At 45.5% G+C, this 21,002-nt stretch overlaps 1 protein-coding gene across 2 annotated transcripts in view; it reads right to left on the bottom strand.

The window, feature by feature from the left end:
• The window catches only part of BSPRY (B-box and SPRY domain containing), a 191,505-nt gene that overhangs the window by 140,924 nt on the left and 29,579 nt on the right, over nt 1–21,002 (bottom strand). For both annotated transcript variants that reach the window (XM_069609895.1, XM_069609894.1), the window contains exons 2-3: nt 14,528–14,626; nt 2,930–3,160 (exon numbers count right to left, since the gene is read on the bottom strand). In XM_069609895.1, coding sequence (XP_069465996.1) covers nt 2,930–3,160; nt 14,528–14,626 — 330 coding nt within the window. The remainder of the gene's footprint in view (nt 1–2,929; nt 3,161–14,527; nt 14,627–21,002) is intronic.

Genomic DNA, 21,002 nt, shown 5'->3' with positions numbered 1-21,002 from the left:
GCGCCACAAGAAACAAAAGCCCAGGAAAGGGCAGGAAGCAGCACCTGGGAAGGTGTGAAATATAACAGCAAGGGGTCAGGGGGTAACCCGGCTGCCCCCAGGAAGGAACAAAAGGCCAGGGGGGTATAAGTAAGCCAGGAAAAGGAGAGGCGGCACAAACCAGGTAAGATCTCACCTCTCTCGGGTAGGCTCTTAGTGCCTGGATAAGGGGAAGGAAAAACGTTTGCCACCCAACCCACCCTACAAGAATAATGGAAGAAGAGGGGTGCAGGCAGGAGCCGGTACGCCGAGTACTCTTTCGGTACACGGTCCAAAAAAGAAGGAGCAGGCAGAAGAGGGAACGTTGAGTACTCTTTCGGTACACGGTCCAAGACATGTCGTAGGCGGCATGTGCCCAGGAACGAAGGCCCAGGGATAACAAGGACTCAGGAGGAGCCTTGGGCAACATCTGGACTGGAAACAAGGTGCCCAAAATCATATGGCAATGTATTATTTTGTTGTGTTGTATTTTCTGTAAGAAAATAAAATGCCTACGGCCGACAACGTTTCCATACACATAAGTTGTCTGTGATTTATTACTTAGGTAGGGATCTGGTAAGAGGAGCAAAGCGAGCCCACACTACTCAGCCTATTATCCTGGGCTTGCACACTGAAGCCCACCCTGCGGTGTCGTGCTTTCCTGCACCAAACTCGCCAGTATTATCCTTTGCTGGCACGGCCGACCTTACAGCAGCCCACCCTGCTGTGTCGGGCTTTCCTTATTATCCTGGGCTGGCACACTGCAGCTCACCCTGCTGTGTTGTTTTTTCCTGCACCGAACTCGCCAGTGTTATCATGGGCTGGCACGACCGACCTTACTGCAGCCCACCCTGCTGTGTCGTGCTTTCCTTATTATCCTGGGCTGGCACACGCAACCTTACTGCAGCCCACCCTGCTGTGTTGTGCTTTCCTTATTACCCTTGGCTGGCACACTGCAGTCCATCCTGCGGTGTCGTGCTTTCCTGCACCGAACTCGCCAGTGTTATCATGAGTTTGCACGACTGATTGTGCTTTCCTTATTACCCTGGGCTGGCACACTGCAGCCCATCCTGCGGTGTCGTGCTTTCCTGACCGAACTCGCAAGTGTTATCATGGGCTGGCACGGCCGACCTTACTGCAGCCCACCCTGCTGTGTCTTGCTTTGCTGCTCCCAACTGTTATGTTATGTTGTGCTATGTTCTGTTACCGGGCTTTACACCATTCTTCGCCGCTATTTCTCTTGGTGCTCTGGCACACCTGCAAGAGATGGGTGCAGGTGTTGGTTAGTGCAGAAAGGGTGAAAATGAAAGATAGCTTTGCTGTTGTGCTCATGCGTGCAGTTTGGAAGCACCCGGGTATGCAGTGCAGGTATTTTTCTAGGTGGTTTGTGTTGAGGCCATTTGATGTGCCTGTGATCAGAAGGTATCCGTGTGGGCCTGTAGTGTGAGGAAGCCTTAGTTGGCACTGTGATAAAAGGGGGGGGGGGGTGGAGTGGAGTAGTATTCTAATGTTAGATGTCAGTTGAGAGGGATATTTATTTGCCATGTTAGGGTGGCTTAGTTGGTGTGCAGACACACCCCTCTCAGCCTTGCTGCAGCCCACACTGCAGTGTGTTGAATTGCTGCACACAACTCTTCTGTGTCACCTTGTGGTGCAAATCCAGTCCACATTGCCATTCCCTAGTAGGGTACCCAGCTATCTGTGTTGCCATTTTTCAATGGTTATGCACCATTGACACCCAACATTAAGATGATGACAACTTGCTAGTCTAAAGTTACCACATCCTTTCATTTCAGCATTCTATCAGTGACACTGCCAAATCAGAAATAGGGGCTTGACGGTCTCTCTGTGTCAGCACGGCACGCAGATGTTAAGCATTGCTCATGCCAGAACTCCATAGTGTCATTGAAAAGGCCAGCCCTTTAGGGAGAGGTTTTACAGAGGCTGTATGTTGGGTCAAAGTGCTATGGCACCAAGAGACTTTGAAGCCAAGAGGTCATGGTGCCAAGAATCCATTTTCCTAAGGAGCCATGCTGTCAAGAAATGGTGGGGAGGAGGGTTTCACTGCTACGGGCTTGCAGCGGGTAAGACTTGCTTTGCCAAAGAGGACAATACACAGATAAGCCTATCACCTATGAGTCATGGTTCTGGAGTGACACAACGTTTTCTTTCCAGTGATGAACTAGTCATGAGGCCAAGAACTTCAGTGTCAAGGATTCGGTGGCCCAAGGAGTTAAAAAGGCAGAAGAACTGCAAGGCAGTCCATTGGAATCAATGTGATCACTGCGCCGCGTGTAATTGCGCCGACGAAAATGTCGACGCCAATTATGTTGCGGCGCAGTGATCAAATAGATCACTTCGCCCACATCCCCTGACCCACATTCCCCTTCCCGATGCCCCCACCACCCCACCCCAATTACCTTTAAGGCGGCACACTTCTGTGTGCCGCCCAAACTCCTCTATCCCTGCGGCATCAGTTCCTGCCACAAACGTGGGTCAGAGCTGACGCCACAGGGTGCTTTCCTTTTTTTCTTCACTTTCCTGTGCCCCGCTTACCGCAATGGTAAGCGGGGGACACCTTGCAACCCCGACTCGTGTTACTGCGCTCAAGGAGAGCTGGGGACACCCCTGCAACCCCTGCTCTGCTTGGGTGTAGTATTGGGAGTCAGTATTTTGTGCGCCCCAAAAGTCGCAGTGATTGTGGGGGCGCACAAAAAAAGGTGACATTTCGGTACGATTCCGTCCACTGCAATGCATTCAATCTAAGAATACATGCACCTAAAGATATCAAGAAGTTTGCAATGTAAAACACGAAGAGCCATCATTAAGGGAGAGTCCCCATAATATTATCCAGAACAGAGATCATGGAGCTTCACTGTGGCCAGAGTCCTGATGCTCCGCATGTACTCACCATAAGGCTGCTGTCGTCCAGCTTGGTCAGCACGTCCACCAGGTAAGTCCTGAGGGCGGACAGCTTCCGGGCTGACTGTTCCCAGTGTACTCGCTGGGTAAGGATCCCCTGCTGGGCCCGCTCCTCCTCTGTGTGCACCTCCTCCAGCAGACGCTGCTCCTCGTTCTCGCACGCGTTCCTGACAAACATTAACCTCTGGATGATTCGCTCGCGTGCACAGCTGGCTGCAACCTAGCAGAATGACAGGCCCCAAATTAGCAAGACACCGGAGGAGCACAAACATAAAAGAAAGACTATTCAGAAAGAATCCGTATGCACAAAAGGACAAAAGGAAAGATAGACACAGAGTAAAGGGAAGGACATGCAACTAAAATTCAACTGGAAAGGTCATCTTTGATGGTTTCTGCCCCGTATCTTCGCTACCTAATCTGTGAATGGGAGATCTGCCCCCCCGCCCCCACCCACCGTTTGCTTGCAGATTCCTTGCTGTCAAATTGCCCCCCCCCCTCTCCAGTTGGTATAACCCCGCCCCCTTGTACTGGTTGCTTGTGATATGCTTCCTTGCTGTGCACTTCCCCTCTGACGTCTTGGAAAGTCATAGCGGGATGTATGCAGACCTAGGAGCGCCACAACCAACACCCTAATAATAGTAATGATGATGATGATAATAATAATAATAATAATAATAATAATAATAATAATAATAATAATAATAATAATAATAATAATAAAAATAAAAATAATAGTAATAATGTCTGAACCACGAACATTTGGAGCAGCTGAAATCCTGCGTGGCCTAGATCATCACTAATCACCAAAAATTGATCAACTCAGTGGAAAAAAGATTATGACCAGACCTGGATCTTGTGTCACTGTGCGGCTGACAATGCAAGGCTTCCATTGGAAGTGGGATGGTGAAAAGATAAGGCAACACAATGTTGATAATATACCCATCAAACGATCTAAATAGAAAGGAAACTAATGCCCAGTAAAGAGGGGGAGGGGGGTCTTTCCAAAAAAGGTCTGAGCCAGTTGAGGCAGCAGTCTGCAACGTTGGGAGGAACTGTACGATAAGGAACCAGCTCACGGCTTGGCTCTTTTGGAGATGAAGACAAGGCTCAAGGGTGCATTCATATCTCATTCAAGGAATAGGAACGCAAGTGACCATGTGAATGACCCAAACTATTCCTACCATTTTCTCCTAAAACATGATGTATCTTGGACCTGGTTTCCTAAAATCATCTCCTAGTCCACCTGGGCTACACCCCTGTACACCAAGGGGAGAACATGAAGAATAATGTCCCACTCCCTTTTCAGGTCTTCTTCCAGCAGCTGATGATCTCCTCTGGGGGGGCTTGTTCAGCTTTTCTTACTGGCACCAAATACAACCACGCAGATGAATAAGTTACTAGAAGGCACGGCTGGGTCCAGGAGAGCGACTAGCTATATTGCCATTCTCTAGAAGGGAAAACTCGTGACTGCCAATGGGGAATGCCTTTGTCTTCCCATCTGTCTTATTACTTGGCTGGCACTGTGAGTGTGTACGCAATCTATGAATGTCCTGCACACGAGCACAACCAGTCTTCCCTCTCTCTTCATTATCCATTCCGTGGTGCTCACCCAAGGAGACCTTGTGTGACAAACAGATTAGAAACTCGTGTGGTGAAAGGGCTGTTCCATTCTCTTTATGGCTTCTGATTGGATGATTTTTGCCTCAAGGTTACATGGGCCCCTCTTCCCAGTAAACACATCAGACAAGGGGTTTATCATCTGTATTTGACCTCCATCAACTGCGTCAGAGTTGGACATGTTTGTTGTACACTACATAAGTCTTCCATCGAGTGACCTCCTCTTCACTGTAGATCAGGCAGGTTCCCAGGGCGGAAGCGAGGTGCTTCTCCTCTTTCGGTCCCTCCCCTTCCGGGACAGCCACATCTGGAGCCAGCCCCCGAGTGGCAAGCCCCGCTCTGGCCCATCTTTTGAACCTCTGTGCTTTGGACCCTTGTGTTTCTCACAGTTGCACAGACAGCCCCTCTGAAATTCACTGGGCTATATCAGACTCCAGTAGGTAGTTCCCAGTGATGTGTCCAAGAGTTATCCTTCCTCTAGTTACGTGCGCCCCGAGGTACCTCTCATGTAGGGAGCCACTACCTGGCCCATGGAACCTTTCTCTGGGGCGTACCCACTGTGAAGACTCTTGAGCCACTTGGTCCATCTTTGTCTGAATCCCAGCTCTCGCTTCCTCATTTGGAGAGTTGGGATGCAGGAGCGGTCCTTGGGCATCGGAGCACCTTCGGGCAACTAGCTGGTTGACTTCACCATGTTCGTCAAAATAGGAAATCTCATCAGTGTCCGTGGGCAGCTCTTACTCCTGGACCAGGACCTCTGGCTACTGAATAACCTTTGCCCTCTGCTTCTGAGAGGGTCAGACTGGGGCATGAAATCAGCCCAGGCACCAATGAAAAAAAGTGGCCAACAGTTTCAAGTGGCAATTCGTTCCTTTTGGGACTGACTGCTTCAGTAGTAAACATGGGAGTGCTTTTAGGTAAAATGTGACACACATCGAGCATTAAAACAATGTGCTAAGTAACACTATCAAAACAACTCGCTGCACAGTGAAATAACGCATGAAACTGGCCAACTTTGGCCAAAAAACGGGCCTACTTTGAGCCCAAAAAACTGGCCCACACGAACATGTTTGACTTGAAATTCAGGCATTGCCCTGTTGTCCTATAGGCCAGCCTGAGTGCCCTGCTGCTGCAGCGACTCCAGCTGCAGTCATATCTGACTGGTGTTCTTTGGGTATCTATATCATTGAGTCCCCTTTGCCTTCCATGCGCTTCCCTTCTTGTACGTGTTTCAAGTTTGGGACACTGCACACCCATAGGACCGCCATCTTTTACACAGATAAAATCTCCTTTTTTCATTTGTGCAAGGTCAAAAATGTGCCTTTGTGCCTCTTTTCGAATATTAACGTGAAAGGTGCTCTCGCTTCAATAGCGTGAGGACAGGGAAGGACAGTAATGACTCCTTCTGCCAGTTCCCGAGTCCAACGTTGGGGATGAGATTGATATCAGCCGAGGACAGAGTGCCATATGAAAGCCACCAAGTTATCTTTTTTTTATAGCTAGACTGGCACATGACTTCTCGTAAGGCCAGAGGAGAGAATAAGAACAATGCAACACGACCCAGTCAACGTGAAAAGAGCATGAAGGGCCGGCGACAGTCATGCATATTCCGAAAACATTGCAGAGCGCGGATAAGTCCTATGGAATCGATAACAGTATTTTGAAGGTAAACACTGGTAAACTGGCACGGCATCGGGCACAGCTGCCTCGGGTGTCACGTACTCCAGGTATTCGTTCTGATCCCAAAAGATGCATCTTTCCAATTCATATGTAGAAAGGGTTTTGTTAACGACAGATGTTCTCTTTCTCAAGAGCACACCTGTTTTGCGTCAATAATCAATGCTTCATCAGGACCTTCCTTGATATTATATCGGTGCCCCCCTAGTAACCTTCTGATCCGTCGCTTCTTTGTGTTCAGTATGGTGGCTGTTTTGCAGGGTGCTTAACATAGTATTGCTTTTCGCAGGCATTGCTGCCATCAGGTAGTGCTCTACTGGATACAGTTGTGTTTCTGTATGTCACCTTATTCTTCAATATGGCGTTTCCGTATGCCACTTTACTCTTCAAATGGTGTTTCTGTATGCCACTTTACTCTTCAATATGGCGTTTCCGTATGCCACTTTACTCTTCAAATGGTGTTTCTGTATGCCACTTTACTCTTCAATATGGCGTTTCTGTATGTCACTTTACTCTTCAATATGGTGTTTCTATATGTCACGTTACTCTTCAATATGTCGTTTCTGTATGTCACCTTTGTCTTCAATGTGGTGTTTCTGTATGTCACCTTACTCTACAATATGGCGTTTCTGTATGTCACTTTACTCTTCAATATGGTGTTTCTGTATGTCACCTTACTCCACAATATGGGGTTTCTGTATGTCACCTTAGCCTTCAATGTGGTGTTTCTGTATGTCACCTTACTCTTCAATATGGCGTTTCTGTATGTCACCTTACACTTCAATGTGGCGTTTCTGTATGCCACCTTACTCTTCAATATGGCGTTTCTGTATGTCACCTTACTCTTCAATATGGGGTTTCGGTATGTCACCTTACTCTTCAATATGGCGTTTCTGTATGTCACTTTACACTTCAATATGGCGTTTCTGTATGCCACCTTACTCTTCAGTATGGCGTTTCTGTATATTACCTTACTTTTCAATATGGCCTTTCTGTATGTCACCTTGCTCTTCAATATGGGGTTTCTGTATGTCACCTTACTCTTCAGTATGGTGTTTCTGTATGTCACCTTACTCTACAATATGGTGTTTCTGTATGCCACTTTACTCTTCAATATGGAGTTTCTGTATGTCACCTTACTCTTCAGTATGGTGTTTCTGTATGTCACCTTACTCTACAATATGGTGTTTCTGTATGCCACTTTACTCTTCAATATGGCGTCTTCAATATGGCGTTTCTGTATGTCACTTTACACTTCAATATGGCGTTTCTGTATGCCACCTTACTCTTCAGTATGGCGTTTCTGTATATTACCTTACTTTTCTATATGGCCTTTCTGTATGTCACATTGCTCTTCAATATGGGGTTTCTGTATGTCACCTTAGTCTTCAGTATGGTGTTTCTGTATGTCACCTTACTCTTCGATATGGGGTTTCTGTATGTCACTTACTCTTCAATATGGCGTTTCTGTATGTCACCTTACTCTTCAGTATGGCGTTTCTGTATTACCTTACTTTTCAATATGGCGTTTCTGTATGTCACCTTACTCTTCAATATGGTGTTTCTGTATGCCACCTTACTCTTCAGTATGGTTTTTCTGTATGTCACCTTACTCTACAGTATGGCGTTTCTGTATGTCACTTTACTCTTCAATATGGTGTTTCTGTATTTCACCTTAGTCTTCAATGTGGTGTTTCTGTATGTCACCTTACTCTACAATATGGCGTTTCTGTATGTCACTTTACTCTTCAATATGGTGTTTCTGTATGTTACCTTACTCTACAATATGGCGTTTCTGTATGTCACTTTACACTTCAATATGGGGTTTCGGTATGTCACCTTACTCTTCAATATGGCGTTTCTGTATGTCACCTTGCACTTCAATATGGCGTTTCTGTATATTACCTTACTTTTCAATATGGCCTTTCTGTATGTCACCTTGCTCTTCAATATAGGGTTTCTGTATGTCACCTTACTCTTCAGTATGGTGTTTCTGTATGTCACCTTACTCTACAATATGGTGTTTCTGTATGCCACTTTACTCTTCAATATGGTGTTTCTGTATGTCACCATTGTCTTCAATGTGGTGTTTCTGTATGTCACCTTACTCTTCAATATGGCGTTTCTGTATGCCACTTTACTCTTCCGTATGGCGTTTCTGTATGTCACTTTACTCTTCAGTATGGTGTTTCTGTATGCCACTTTACTCTTCAATATGGCGTTTCTGTATGCCACTTTACTCTTCCGTATGGCGTTTCTGTATGCCACTTTACTCTTCCGTATGGCGTTTCTGTATGTCACTTTACTCTTCAGTATGGTGTTTCTGTATGTCACCATTGTCTTCAATGTGGTGTTTCTGTATGTCACCTTACTCTTCAATATGGCGTTTTTGTACGTCACCTTACTCTTCAATATGGCGTTTCTGTATGCCACCTTACTCTTCAGTATGGCGTTTCAGTATGTCACTTTACTCTTCAATATGGTGTTTCTGTATGTCACCTTACTCTACAATATGGGGTTTCTGTATGTCACCTTAGCCTTCAATGTGGTGTTTCTGTATGTCACCTTACTCTTCAATATGGCGTTTCTGTATGTCACCTTAATCTTCAATATGGGGTTTCTGTATGTCACCTTATTCTTCAATATGGCGTTTCTGTATGCCACCTTACTCTTCAATATGGCGTTTCTGTATGTCACCTTACTCTTCAGTATAGTGTTTCTGTATGTCACCGTAGTCTACAATATTGGGTTTCTGTATGCCACCTTACCCTTCAGTATGGCGTTTCAGTATGTCTCCTTAGTCTTCCATATGGTGTTTCTATATGTCACCTTACTCTTCAATATGGCGTTTCTGTATGTCACCTTGCTCTTCAATATGGCGTTTCTGTATGCCACCTTAGTCTACAATATGGGGTTTCTGTATGCCACCTTACTCTTCAGTATGGCGTTTCAGTATGTCTCCTTAGTCTTCCATATGGTGTTTCTGTATGTCACCTTGCTCTTCAATATGGCGTTTTTGTACGTCACCTTAGTCTACAATATTGGGTTTTTGTATGCCACCTTACCCTTCAGTATGGCGTTTCAGTATGTCTCCTTAGTCTTCCATATGGTGTTTCTATATGTCACCTTACTCTTCAATATGGCGTTTCTGTATGTCACCTTGCTCTTCAATATGGCATTTCTGTATGCCACCTTACTGTTCAATATGGCGTTTCTGTATGTCACCTTAGTCTACAATATGGGGTTTCTGTATGCCACCTTACTCTTCAGTATGGCGTTTCAGTATGTCTCCTTAGTCTTCCATATGGTGTTTCTGTATGTCACCTTGCTCTTCAATATGGCGTTTTTGTACGTCACCTTAGTCTACAATATTGGGTTTCTGTATGCCACCTTACCCTTCAGTATGGCGTTTCAGTATGTCTCCTTAGTCTTCCATATGACGTTTCTATATGTCACCTTACTCTTCAATATGGCGTTTCTGTATGTCACCTTGCTCTTCAATATGGTGTTTCTGTATGTCACCTTACTCCACAATATGGGGTTTCTGTATGTCACCTTAGCCTTCAATGTGGTGTTTCTGTATGTCACCTTACTCTTCAATATGGCGTTTCTGTATGTCACCTTAGCCTTCAATGTGGTGTTTCTGTATGCCACCTTACTCTTCAGTATGGCGTTTCTGTATATTACCTTACTTTTCAATATGGCCTTTCTGTATGTCACCTTGCTCTTCAATATAGGGTTTCTGTATGTCACCTTACTCTTCAGTATGGTGTTTCTGTATGTCACCTTACTCTACAATATGGTGTTTCTGTATGCCACTTTACTCTTCAATATGGTGTTTCTGTATGTCACCTTTGTCTTCAATGTGGTGTTTCTGTATGTCACCTTACTCTTCAATATAGCGTTTCTGCATGTCACCTTAGTCTTCAGTATGGCGTTTCTGTATGTCACCTTACTCTTCAATATGGCGTTTCTGTATGTCACCTTACTCTTCAGTATGGCGTTTCTGTATGTCACCTTTGTCTTCAATGTGGTGTTTCTGTATGTCACCTTACTCTACAATATGGCGTTTCTGTATGTCACTTTACTCTTCAATATGGTGTTTCTGTATGTCACCTTACTCTACAATATGGGGTTTCTGTATGTCACCTTAGCCTTCAATGTGGTGTTTCTGTATGTCACCTTACTCTTCAATATGGCGTTTCTGTATGTCACCTTAATCTTCAATATGGGGTTTCTGTATGTCACCTTATTCTTCAATATGGCGTTTCTGTATGCCACCTTACTCTTCAGTATAGTGTTTCTGTATGTCACCGTAGTGTACAATATTGGGTTTCTGTATGCCACCTTACCCTTCAGTATGGCGTTTCAGTATGTCTCCTTAGTCTTCCATATGGTGTTTCTATATGTCACCTTACTCTTCAATATGGCGTTTCTGTATGTCACCTTGCTCTTCAATATGGCGTTTCTGTATGCCACCTTACTGTTCAATATGGCATTTCTGTATGTCACCTTAGTCTACAATATGGGGTTTCTGTATGCCACCTTACTCTTCAGTATGGCGTTTCAGTATGTCTCCTTAGTCTTCCATATGGTGTTTCTGTATGTCACCTTGCTCTTCAATATGGCGTTTTTGTACGTCACCTTAGTCTACAATATTGGGTTTCTGTATGCCACCTTACCCTTCAGTATGGCGTTTCAGTATGTCTCCTTAGTCTTCCATATGGTGTTTCTATATGTCACCTTACTCTTCAATATGGCGTTTCTGTATGTCACCTTGCTCTTCAATATGGCATTTCTGTATGCCACCTTACTGTTCAATATGGCGCGTTTCTGTATGTCACCTTAGTCTACAATATGGGGTTTCTGTATGCCACCTTACTCTTCAGTATGGCGTTTCAGTATGTCTCCTTAGTCTTCCATATGGTGTTTCTGTATGTCACCTTGCTCTTCAATATGGCGTTTTTGTACGTCACCTTAGACTACAATATTGGGTTTCTGTATGCCACCTTACCCTTCAGTATGGCGTTTCAGTATGTCTCCTTAGTCTTCCATATGGTGTTTCTATATGTCACCTTACTCTTCAATATGGCGTTTCTGTATGTCACCTTGCTCTTCAATATGGCGTTTCTGTATGCCACCTTACTGTTCAATATGGCGTTTCTGTATGTCACCTTGCTCTTCAATTCTTCAATATGGCGTTTCTGTATGCCACCTTACTGTTCAATATGGCGTTTCTGTATGTCACCTTACTCTTCAGTATAGTGTTTCTTTATGTCACCTTAGTCTACAATATGGGGTTTCTGTATGCCACCTTACTCTTCAGTATGGCGTTTCAGTATGTCACTTTACACTTCAATATGGCGTTTCTGTATGCCACCTTACTGTTCAGTATGGCGTTTCAGTATGTCACTTTACACTTCAATATGGAGTTTCTGTATGCCACCTTACTCTTCAGTATGGCGTTTCAGTATGTCACTTTACACTTCAATATGGCTTTTCTGTATGCCACCTTACTCTTCAGTATGGCGTTTCAGTATGTCACTTTACACTTCAATATGGCGTTTCTGTATGCCACCTTACTGTTCAATATGGCGTTTCAGTATGTCACTTTACACTTCAATATGGCGTTTCAGTATGCCACCTTACTTTTCAATATGGCGTTTCTGTATGCCACCTTGCAATTCATTATTGCTTTGCCCATCCTTTATACCTGATATGTAATTTTTATGTTGTTATTTTAAAATGTATGAAGCACAATAACTCTGGTTTAAAGGCAGCAGGAGGACTGTACACTACATACAAATAATATGATGTTTTTGGCCCTGTGTCTTGCTGCATCCAGCCTTTTTAATTTCACAGTGCAGGGCCCTTTACCAGGTAATGGAGGACTGAGCCATTACACAGTGCACTGGTGAACCAGCCTTGCCATGAGGAAATGCAGTTGCAACACACACCGCTTATATCCGGTGCTACTTTACTCAGCAGGCATATCATTGACACTGTTAATTCTGTCCTGCATAGTCCCATTAAGGATATGAGAGTTGGGGCTAAAACGTGCTGTACTCTGGCATCCACTAGAATAAGACTCTGTATTTCTTTTTGATACCAGTACTGCCCAATTCACTGTTGGTTGGACGATTTCTTAACAGCCCTTGATCATGAAAATAACCCTGTTTAAACAATAATGGATATCTTATCCAGGGGGTATTTAGAGCAATATCAGTCATTTAAGCAAAACCTTTGACACTCATTATGTGATTGGAGAATAGCAGACTCTGCCTGAAGACATACGAGAGGATGCCAGGGGGTGTGCGGATGTGACTTTGTGTTGTCTACATTGTGTTGGCCTCACGTAATCTGTCCCCTGCCCTGAGATCTAAGCCCTCTTCCGAATAACAGAACTGCTACCATGAACTCTTCAGCCAAGCTGATAAGGTATGGGAGCGTGCTAATGTCTATGTCAAGCTGGCAAGTCTCCTAACACCAGGACATATTTGTTTGCATGTAAATTCCATCTCTCACTCAAGCACAACATGTAATCGTTGTCTCAAACTGGGTATACAGTTGTATGCATGTATGCATAAATGCATAGAGTTTTATGTAGTGTGAACCTAGCTGGGAAGCACTGGAGTGATGTGCAATGAGGCGATACAGTGATTGTATTAAATAATATGGATACAATTAGAAGGATGGACTAGTAAGATACGGTTAGACTTAGAGATGGGCGAGGCCTCGGCTGGCCTGGACTCAAACGGGGGCTCCAGACCAACCCTTGTTTTGAGCTGGTACCTCCGGATGCCACGGGTCCCACCATGGCTGCCCAGTGTCCAGTCCACATTGCTTCGAGGAAAGGCGAAGGAGGAAAAGAAAAAAAGCACTGTTGCGTGCAGGACCCCACCAAGAAGTCAACGGAGCAGTCTTAAAGAGGCTGAGAGGAGGGGCATTTGCCCTTTTTATCCTAACAGCTGCCTAAGGCTGTTCCTATGACGCGGCTGGACAGGAGACGGGAGACCTACGACGACAGACTTCGCAACTGTCTAACTATACCAATGCAGTACGTTTCTTTCTCCCTTCCGTCCCTATGCCTTCCTCTTTCCTCGATTTTGCCTGCACAGCTGCAGTCTGGCAGGAGGGCTGCAGTGGCATAGGCCAAATTGAAAAAAATACACAAAAAGTGAAAAAAATAAAGGCGGTCCTGGTGCCCTCCCTGCGGCACCCTTGCCACCATTATTTTCTTTTCTAGTTGTGCATTTTATTAAATTTTTCCTGCATCACTGCAGTCCGGGAAAAGAGCTGCAACAGTGCGGGCAAAATGGAAATAAATACATAAAAAGGAAAAAATAAATGTGGCACTGGTGCCCACCCTCGGGATTTATATGGCTGTGCTCTTGGCTGGGCCCATGGTGGGCTCCCCAGGCTCGGCCCTACGCAGGAATTCCTGGCTCCATGTCATTTCATCGACAGTCATTTCAAAGTCTGCAATTTAAACGTGTTTGACAGTACATCACATTTTTTGTTGTTGGGGGGGTGGTCCTGCCCCCGAAATCCCCCCGTCATGCACCTATTTTTAACTATACCCAACCCCCCCAAACCACTTAGCTGCCCTTTTCCACACTCCCCCCTCCCCCCAAAATTTGATGAACTGTCAAACACGTTCAACCTGCAGGCTTTGAAATGCCTGACGATGAAAGAACGTCGTACCGAATTCCCTGTCTCCCCCAGGTCTAGTTAGACTGATATAGAGGGAGGATATACAGAATGTTGCAGGCAGTGGATCAAGGTTAGGGAGTGAACGGAAGATAGACGCCTAGATGCCCTTTTGGCCTTAGTAGTGCGTTATACATTTTAAATATAAATATAAATATAGAATCGGGATCGGGGATGGTATGTAGATTATCAATCCAAGAGATGCATTCTCTTTAAAGAGATGCATCTTCAGCCCTTTTGGAATTGCAGGATGAAATCTGTTCATGACGTCATCTAATGGTGATCAGGCGCCGTGGAGCTTAAAAAGACCACAATGTTGAATTAAAGCCATTGGCAATTGTATTGATTGCATCCTGTATATTGAAGAACACAATGATGTCCCTGCATTGCCAATCACAGCTTTGACCTCTTCTCAAACCTCTTCCTACCACTCCCTTGATCCCTTCGAAGAAGAACCCCGAAGCAACGTGGTATCACACAGTGACGTATCCTTCAGGGGCATCAGCCCCATGAGTGAGGGTCATGCAGATGACAACTGCGGGATATAGAAACTTGAAAACCCAAAGGAGAAGTTGGGACTTACTGCCACGCTGTGGTTCTTCCCAGGAAGCACGTCTGCCATGTATTTCTCAATGCTCGCGGTTTTCAGCTGTAATGATTCGCACTGATCCACAATTTTATTCTGAAAATGAAGGGGGGGAAATGTTAACAGTTTGATGGCAATGTGTGTTAGTTGACTATTGCTGTCCCCCTGTGATCAATGTCTACCCTGGATTTTTTGTATAACGAGCTTGAGACCTCAAAGGTAAGACACAGTGAACAGATATTGCAACCCAACCACGAAGATCAAATGTTAAATCCCAAAACACTGCTGACAACTACTGATTACTGAGTGGTGCACCGACACATCAAACAACGCTAGTGAGCATCAATATCTCACATTTGGAATTATATGCTGCCCTTCAAAAACTAGGTGAGCTTCAGTTATCACACTGGTGGGCTTTTCACAACCGGCGGGCAACCATTGTGCCACACTTTCTGGTGATCATCATGAACTTCATCCCAAAATACTCCAACCCTGGTGGACTGTCACCCCTTACATTGGAGGAATCTACCACTTCACAAAACCCATAAGGACTTCCGCTCCATTCCAAAGATGAGCACATGTGTGGTGGGTCGGAAGAAAGAGTCTGGCTCTTTGAGGACATTTCTAAATTACTTTTATTAAATGATAAGAAAACGTCCTAGCTTTCCATATTCTAAAGCGGTTTCCCTACCTATCTAAAGGAACTAAAGGTGCTTGTCTGTCATCAGGAAGTCCCAAAGAAAGAAAGGTCCTCCGTCCAAAGCTAGTTCTATCCCAGCCCTACCACTAACAACTAAACCTACATGATTTTTGGAGATTGACTTGATTCTCCTGATCTGACAGTCTTTCCGATGGCCTCTTTCAATCAATGTCTTTTATCTGGTTAGTATTTATCATGTAGGACCTTCATTTATAGTCTCTCATTACTTGCTTGATTAGAAACCGTATTTCCTTCACAACACTCTGGGGGTTGATATTCTCTTTGGTGAAGTATTTATGGAAACCTTCCTTGAGATACTTCCTCACTTGGTTGGGATTTTCAGGACTCACACAGTCCATTGATCCAGGCTTCCTCAGCCTGGGCGGGGTTTCTTTCCCTTTTGAATTTCCCCACTTATGGATTCTCTCTTGCTTTCCACTTTTTGCACTTGTTTTTGCAGCTTCTTGCTCACATAATATGTTCCCTTTGTTATTAGGTTTTGATTTGGAGTCCTCATAGGCTTTTAAGCCAGGGTTAATAATCTCTTCTTACTCATCTTTATACAGTTCCAATTACATACATTTATGTGAAGAAAATCTTCTTAAGTCTTGGGACGAGTCCCTCGTCTCATCTTCCATTGCCCAGTTACCCTCATGTTCTCCCTGTTACTTCTCTGCTGGTTGGAGAACATTGCTGTCTCTTGCATTTGCTATGGTGATCTGCTCCGGTACTTGGTCTTTCCTCCTTTCTCTTCTTCGTGCCCTCGCCCTCAGCTGTCCTCTGCCATGCATGGAGCGTGTTGCTGGGAAGCTGCTCACATTCCCAATGGCACTCTCCTTCTCTGTGTTTGTTGTTCTCCTGTTCTCGGCTTCTCTTACGCCGTATACGGGATTCACTGTTCAGTAGCTGCTCACGCTTCCAGTTGCCTTTCTTGATGGTCTCTGCATGTTCTGTTGGGTGCCCTGCCCACCATGGCCGGGACGTAGTCTCATCACCACCTGCTACAGGACCTCTGCTTTCCTGCCTTACAATGTATCTCCCGTTGTAAGAAATACTGGGCTCCCAGCAACCCACTTTGGCTTTCAGCCGCTCGTTGAAATTCTCAGGCTCCTGCGACTAATCTCTGGTCTGCCTCTTCCAGGCGTGTTTAGCATAAGGGACTTCCCCGCCGTAGGATACTCTCTGATTCTCCAGCATCCTCCACTCGTCCTAGTTACGTTTGGGTTTTCACTTAAAGAGATATTCTCCTCTTCAGGCATTACCAGCATTACCTTCTGCCAAACAGGTATATGGAACATTAGTGTTGGTAGCAATTAGTGCTATGTATGCTACTAGGCTGGGTAGCTTTTGGAGTTCCTCACAGGAACGGGAGTTCTAATCCGCTAAGGGGATTCTCTCCAAGAGAGGTCCCACTTGCGGAGACCCCTTGGGAGGGTCTTGCGGGGCAGGCTCACCTCCCTAGCCTCAAAGGGGGAATATCCCCCCTGGGGAGAATGGATGAATACCTTTGAGTTGTCATACATCCCAAACACTAGGGCCCATCCAATGAATCACAAACACTTAGAGGCAACTACTGAATGACAAACATTCTGGGACATCCATGGCATCCCAAACCCTTGGAGGGCTATTTCATCACAGGAAACACTGGGGGACATCCAGCGCATCCCAAACACTCAGGGAAATCCACTGTATCCCAAAGACTCGGGCCATCCACTGCATCACAAACACCCAGGACCATCCACTGCATCACAAACACTCAGGGGCAACTACTGCATGACAAACACTCAAGGACATACAGTGTATTCCAAACCTTCAGAGGATTCGACTGCATCCCAACAGTAGGGGACATCCACTGCTTCCCAAACACTCAAGGACATCCACAGCATGCCAAACTCATGAAGGCACCTACTGCATCCCAAACACTCAGGGACATCCACGGCATCCCAAACCCTTGGAGCCATCTACTGCATCACAACAAACACAGTCGGACATCCAGTGCATCCCGTACGTTCGGAGGCCATCCACGGCATCACAAACCCCAGGGACATTCACTGCATCCCAAACACTCAGGGGCAACTAGTGCATCACAAACACTCAGGATATCCAGTGTATCTCAGAGGCTTCCACTGCCTCTCAAACACTAGGGGACATCCACTGCACCACAAACATTCATCAGCAACTGCTGTATCACAAACACTCAGGGGCATCTAGTGTATCGAACACAATCAGAGGCTTCCCCGCATTTCAAACACTACGGGACATCTACTGCATCCCAAACACTGGGGGCAACTAATGCATCCCAAACACGCAGGGAAATCCAGTGTATCGAAAAACCCTCAGAGGCTTACACTGCATCCCAAACACTAGGGGCCAACCATTGCATCCCAAACACCCAAGGACACCCACGGCATCCCAAACTCATGAAAGCATCCACTGCATCCCAAACACTTTGGAACATTCGCTGCATCCGAAAAACTGAGGGGCAACTATTGCATCAAATACACTCAGGATATCTAGTCTATCCTACAAACTCAGAGGCTTCTACTACATCCCAGACACTAGGGGACATCCACTGCACCCCAAACACTGAAAGTATGCACTGCTAAAACACTCGGCATTCACTGTGTCACAACCTCTGATGAGCAACCACTGCATCCCAAAATACTGGAGCTGCAAATGCTTCCCAGCCCACTACTGCCCTCCTCCAGCCCCCCTTACTATTTTCTCTGTGGACATTCAGTGCTGGAACTTATTGTCTGCCAATTCTGCTAACTCCCTCTATGTAGGCGCTAACAAACAGATTACCAATAAAATCCAGATTCTTCAGAACTATGCCCTCAGAGCAACGCTTAGCTTCCCTAAAAGAGAACACATCTCGAATACCAGAAGAACACACAACTGGCTCACTACTTCGGACAAAATCCTGCTTAAGGTAGCCTCCCTTACCCACAAATGCCTTAACAACGCAGCTCCCTGTTATCTAACAGACAGAATAACCAGATACACGCCCAACAGACACACTAAAAACAGCAATGCTAACCTGCTCGCTGTTCCCAGATTCAAGCGAGCGAAAATGGGCGGCAATAGATTCCAGGTGAAAGCAGCCCAACACTGGAACACACTACCATCCTCCGTCGGAGCACCACAAACCTACCACCAATTTAGGCATAACTATATCCAATGGCTTAAGAACAAAGACCAATAACCGACACCCGGTAACTACTACAAAAATCTCTCAACCTGGAACTCTGTCGTAATTCTACTCTGTCTCTATTTACTCACTCACTGTGCCCTTGGATGACAATGTGTATAATAATGTAAATAATGTACTGAACTGTAACTAAGCTGAGAATATACCTGTAATGCTTGCGCCCTAATACCTTCTGGTCCGGTGCGCCATATAAATAAATGAACAAACAAACAAACAATTAGAGGGCAGCGTGCCAAAATGTAAACTTGCCATTGGTCCACTTAACAAAGACCTCTTTCTTTCGTATGTTTTTTATCTAATCGCTCCTACCATTGAATTCTGTGAACGTTTTTTGCATTTCTCTTGCTGCTACTCGTTTTAGGACAAGTATGCACTTATTCAAACAAGACCTTTTTCTAGTGAAACAACAGAACATTTTGACAATTTTAACCTTTTTGACTTTCATTCCCTGTTCGTCCCAACTACAAAGTGGCCATACTTGGCTCCATAGCATTGTCATGTTAGGAAAATCTTAGTTTTGCGTTTTACTCAAGCTATTTGTTTTGCTGTTCAGTGTTTTGTGTTTTAACCCAGTCCCTGTTGTGACAGCAAGGCTTTCAGCTCGGCCCCCGCTACTTTTGTGGGAGTTTGGAGGATGTAACTCTAGAAGGAATTGTCAGCAAACCTGAGGGTCGCCTACTTTAGCTCTTTCTGGACTCTGCCTGCTGGGAATGGCTTCAGCCTTCTCCCAGGTTGACTTTTGCACTGCAGCTTCCTCTCAGAACCCTATTGGGTATTCACTATGTCGAATAATTCTGGCAGATACCCCCTAACATTTCAAAGCCTTGCTGGCCATTCACTGCTTTCAAAAAAACGTTGCAGGCCCCCACTGCATCCCAACCAATTGTGCAGCCAGGGTTTCTTGACAGGGTGGGCCTACTCTCCATAAAGGGGGGCCTTTGGACGAGCTTTGTACAGCAACGCTGTGACTGCATTTGTCTCTTCACATGTGAAATGAGTTCACAAATGCCTTTTCTTCATTTTAGATGTGTTTAGAGGAGTTGTTCACGTGTTTTTTATTTATGTGGATATCAGAGCTGGCCTGTTGGTGGACTTTTGTCCAAAATGCATTGGCCGTGTTCTTTCGTCTGTTTCCTCATACTTCATAATGAAGATTGTGTAAAAGCATCTGACCACAAAAGTGTGTGATGAAAATAACCCTTATTGAAGTGCCCTGAGAACATTACCTGTAGAACTGATGGTGTTGCATGCCACATGTGCACACGCAGCACCTAAGAAGTGTCCCTTACATGTTTTTGTTGTAGCTATTAAGTGGCACTGAAGCGCCACCTACAAGCCGAAACTGTTGCATTAGTGTACAGGCAGCTGAGAAATGGCATATGGGCAGGGATACAAAGGTTGTAGATGTTGAATGGGTATTTACCCTCCCATTGACTGCCCTTGGCAATCCCTATGGCCTTTCCTATTCACGTCCTGCCACTCACTGCCCAAAACACATCCTCCTAGGATCTGCTTGAGCTACTTTGTTCAAGCCTTACAATCAAACGTGCCTGCCAGTGTTTTTGCAAAGCAATCTTTTGAAAGTTAATGATTTAATTGGAGCCGTAAAGGCGCTACTGGTGTAATAAAAATGTCTTAACCAGATCTGCCTTCAGCCCCTTGATTTATAAGCACTATGGGCCTCATCATGAGTTGGGCGGTATCCCGGCTATAATATCGCCCAACTGTAATAGCGTTACCACCGGCCAGTCCGGCGTTAATGGTCCCCATTGGGTCCATTGGAAGCAATGGGGCATTTTCGGCGGAAATACCGTGCACTTATACAGCCCGCGGTACTTGGGCCGAAAACGGCGCTAAATGGGATTTTCACCTCCAGCAAAATGCTGGAAGTAAAACAGCCCATTTACCACCCAACTCGTGATCTGGCCAGCCCTTAAATGCTGTGGTAATCTCGTTACTGCGGCACTTAAGGGCTACCAACCAACTCGTGTTTAGACACAATGGGCCTCATTACGAGTCCGGCGGTAACCGCGGCAGTAAAACCGCCTGTTACCGCCGGACTCGTATTACCATTCCGCCTCTGTGACTCCCGAAATTACCTGGGCATTACAGCCCCGGTGTCCCGGGAGTCACGGAGGCGGAAATGTGTTAATCCCCATTCCCATTGAGTCCTATAGGACTCAATGGGAATGGGGAAGTGGAAACACCAGCACCATCTCATAATGGTGCTGGTGTTTCCACGTCCGCCTGCAGGTGGGAGGTGTTCAACCCGCCAGGTCAGACCTGGCGGGAACGCCACCTCCCGCCTGCAGGACTCGGGATCGGGCAGTCCGGAATTAACAGTGGCGGCGGGTTTACCGCCACTGTTAATTCCGGACCGCCCGACCCGTAATGAGGCCCAATGTGTGTAATTCGCTGAAGTCCTATTAAAAACAAGTACAGGCAAAGCCAACAGTTTTGGCTTGTGTATAGGTGTTAGGCATTTGCCAGGCACCGCTATTATATGCACAGGTACTCACACCATTTTGCAGCTGTTACCATCATCGGTCAGTTATTACCAC

Source organism: Ambystoma mexicanum, chromosome 8, assembly GCF_040938575.1.
Source record: "Ambystoma mexicanum isolate Mex_15411 chromosome 8, UKY_AmexF1_1, whole genome shotgun sequence".
Lineage (NCBI taxonomy): Eukaryota > Metazoa > Chordata > Amphibia > Caudata > Ambystomatidae > Ambystoma > Ambystoma mexicanum.
This window is presented reverse-complemented; position numbering and strand designations above follow the sequence as displayed.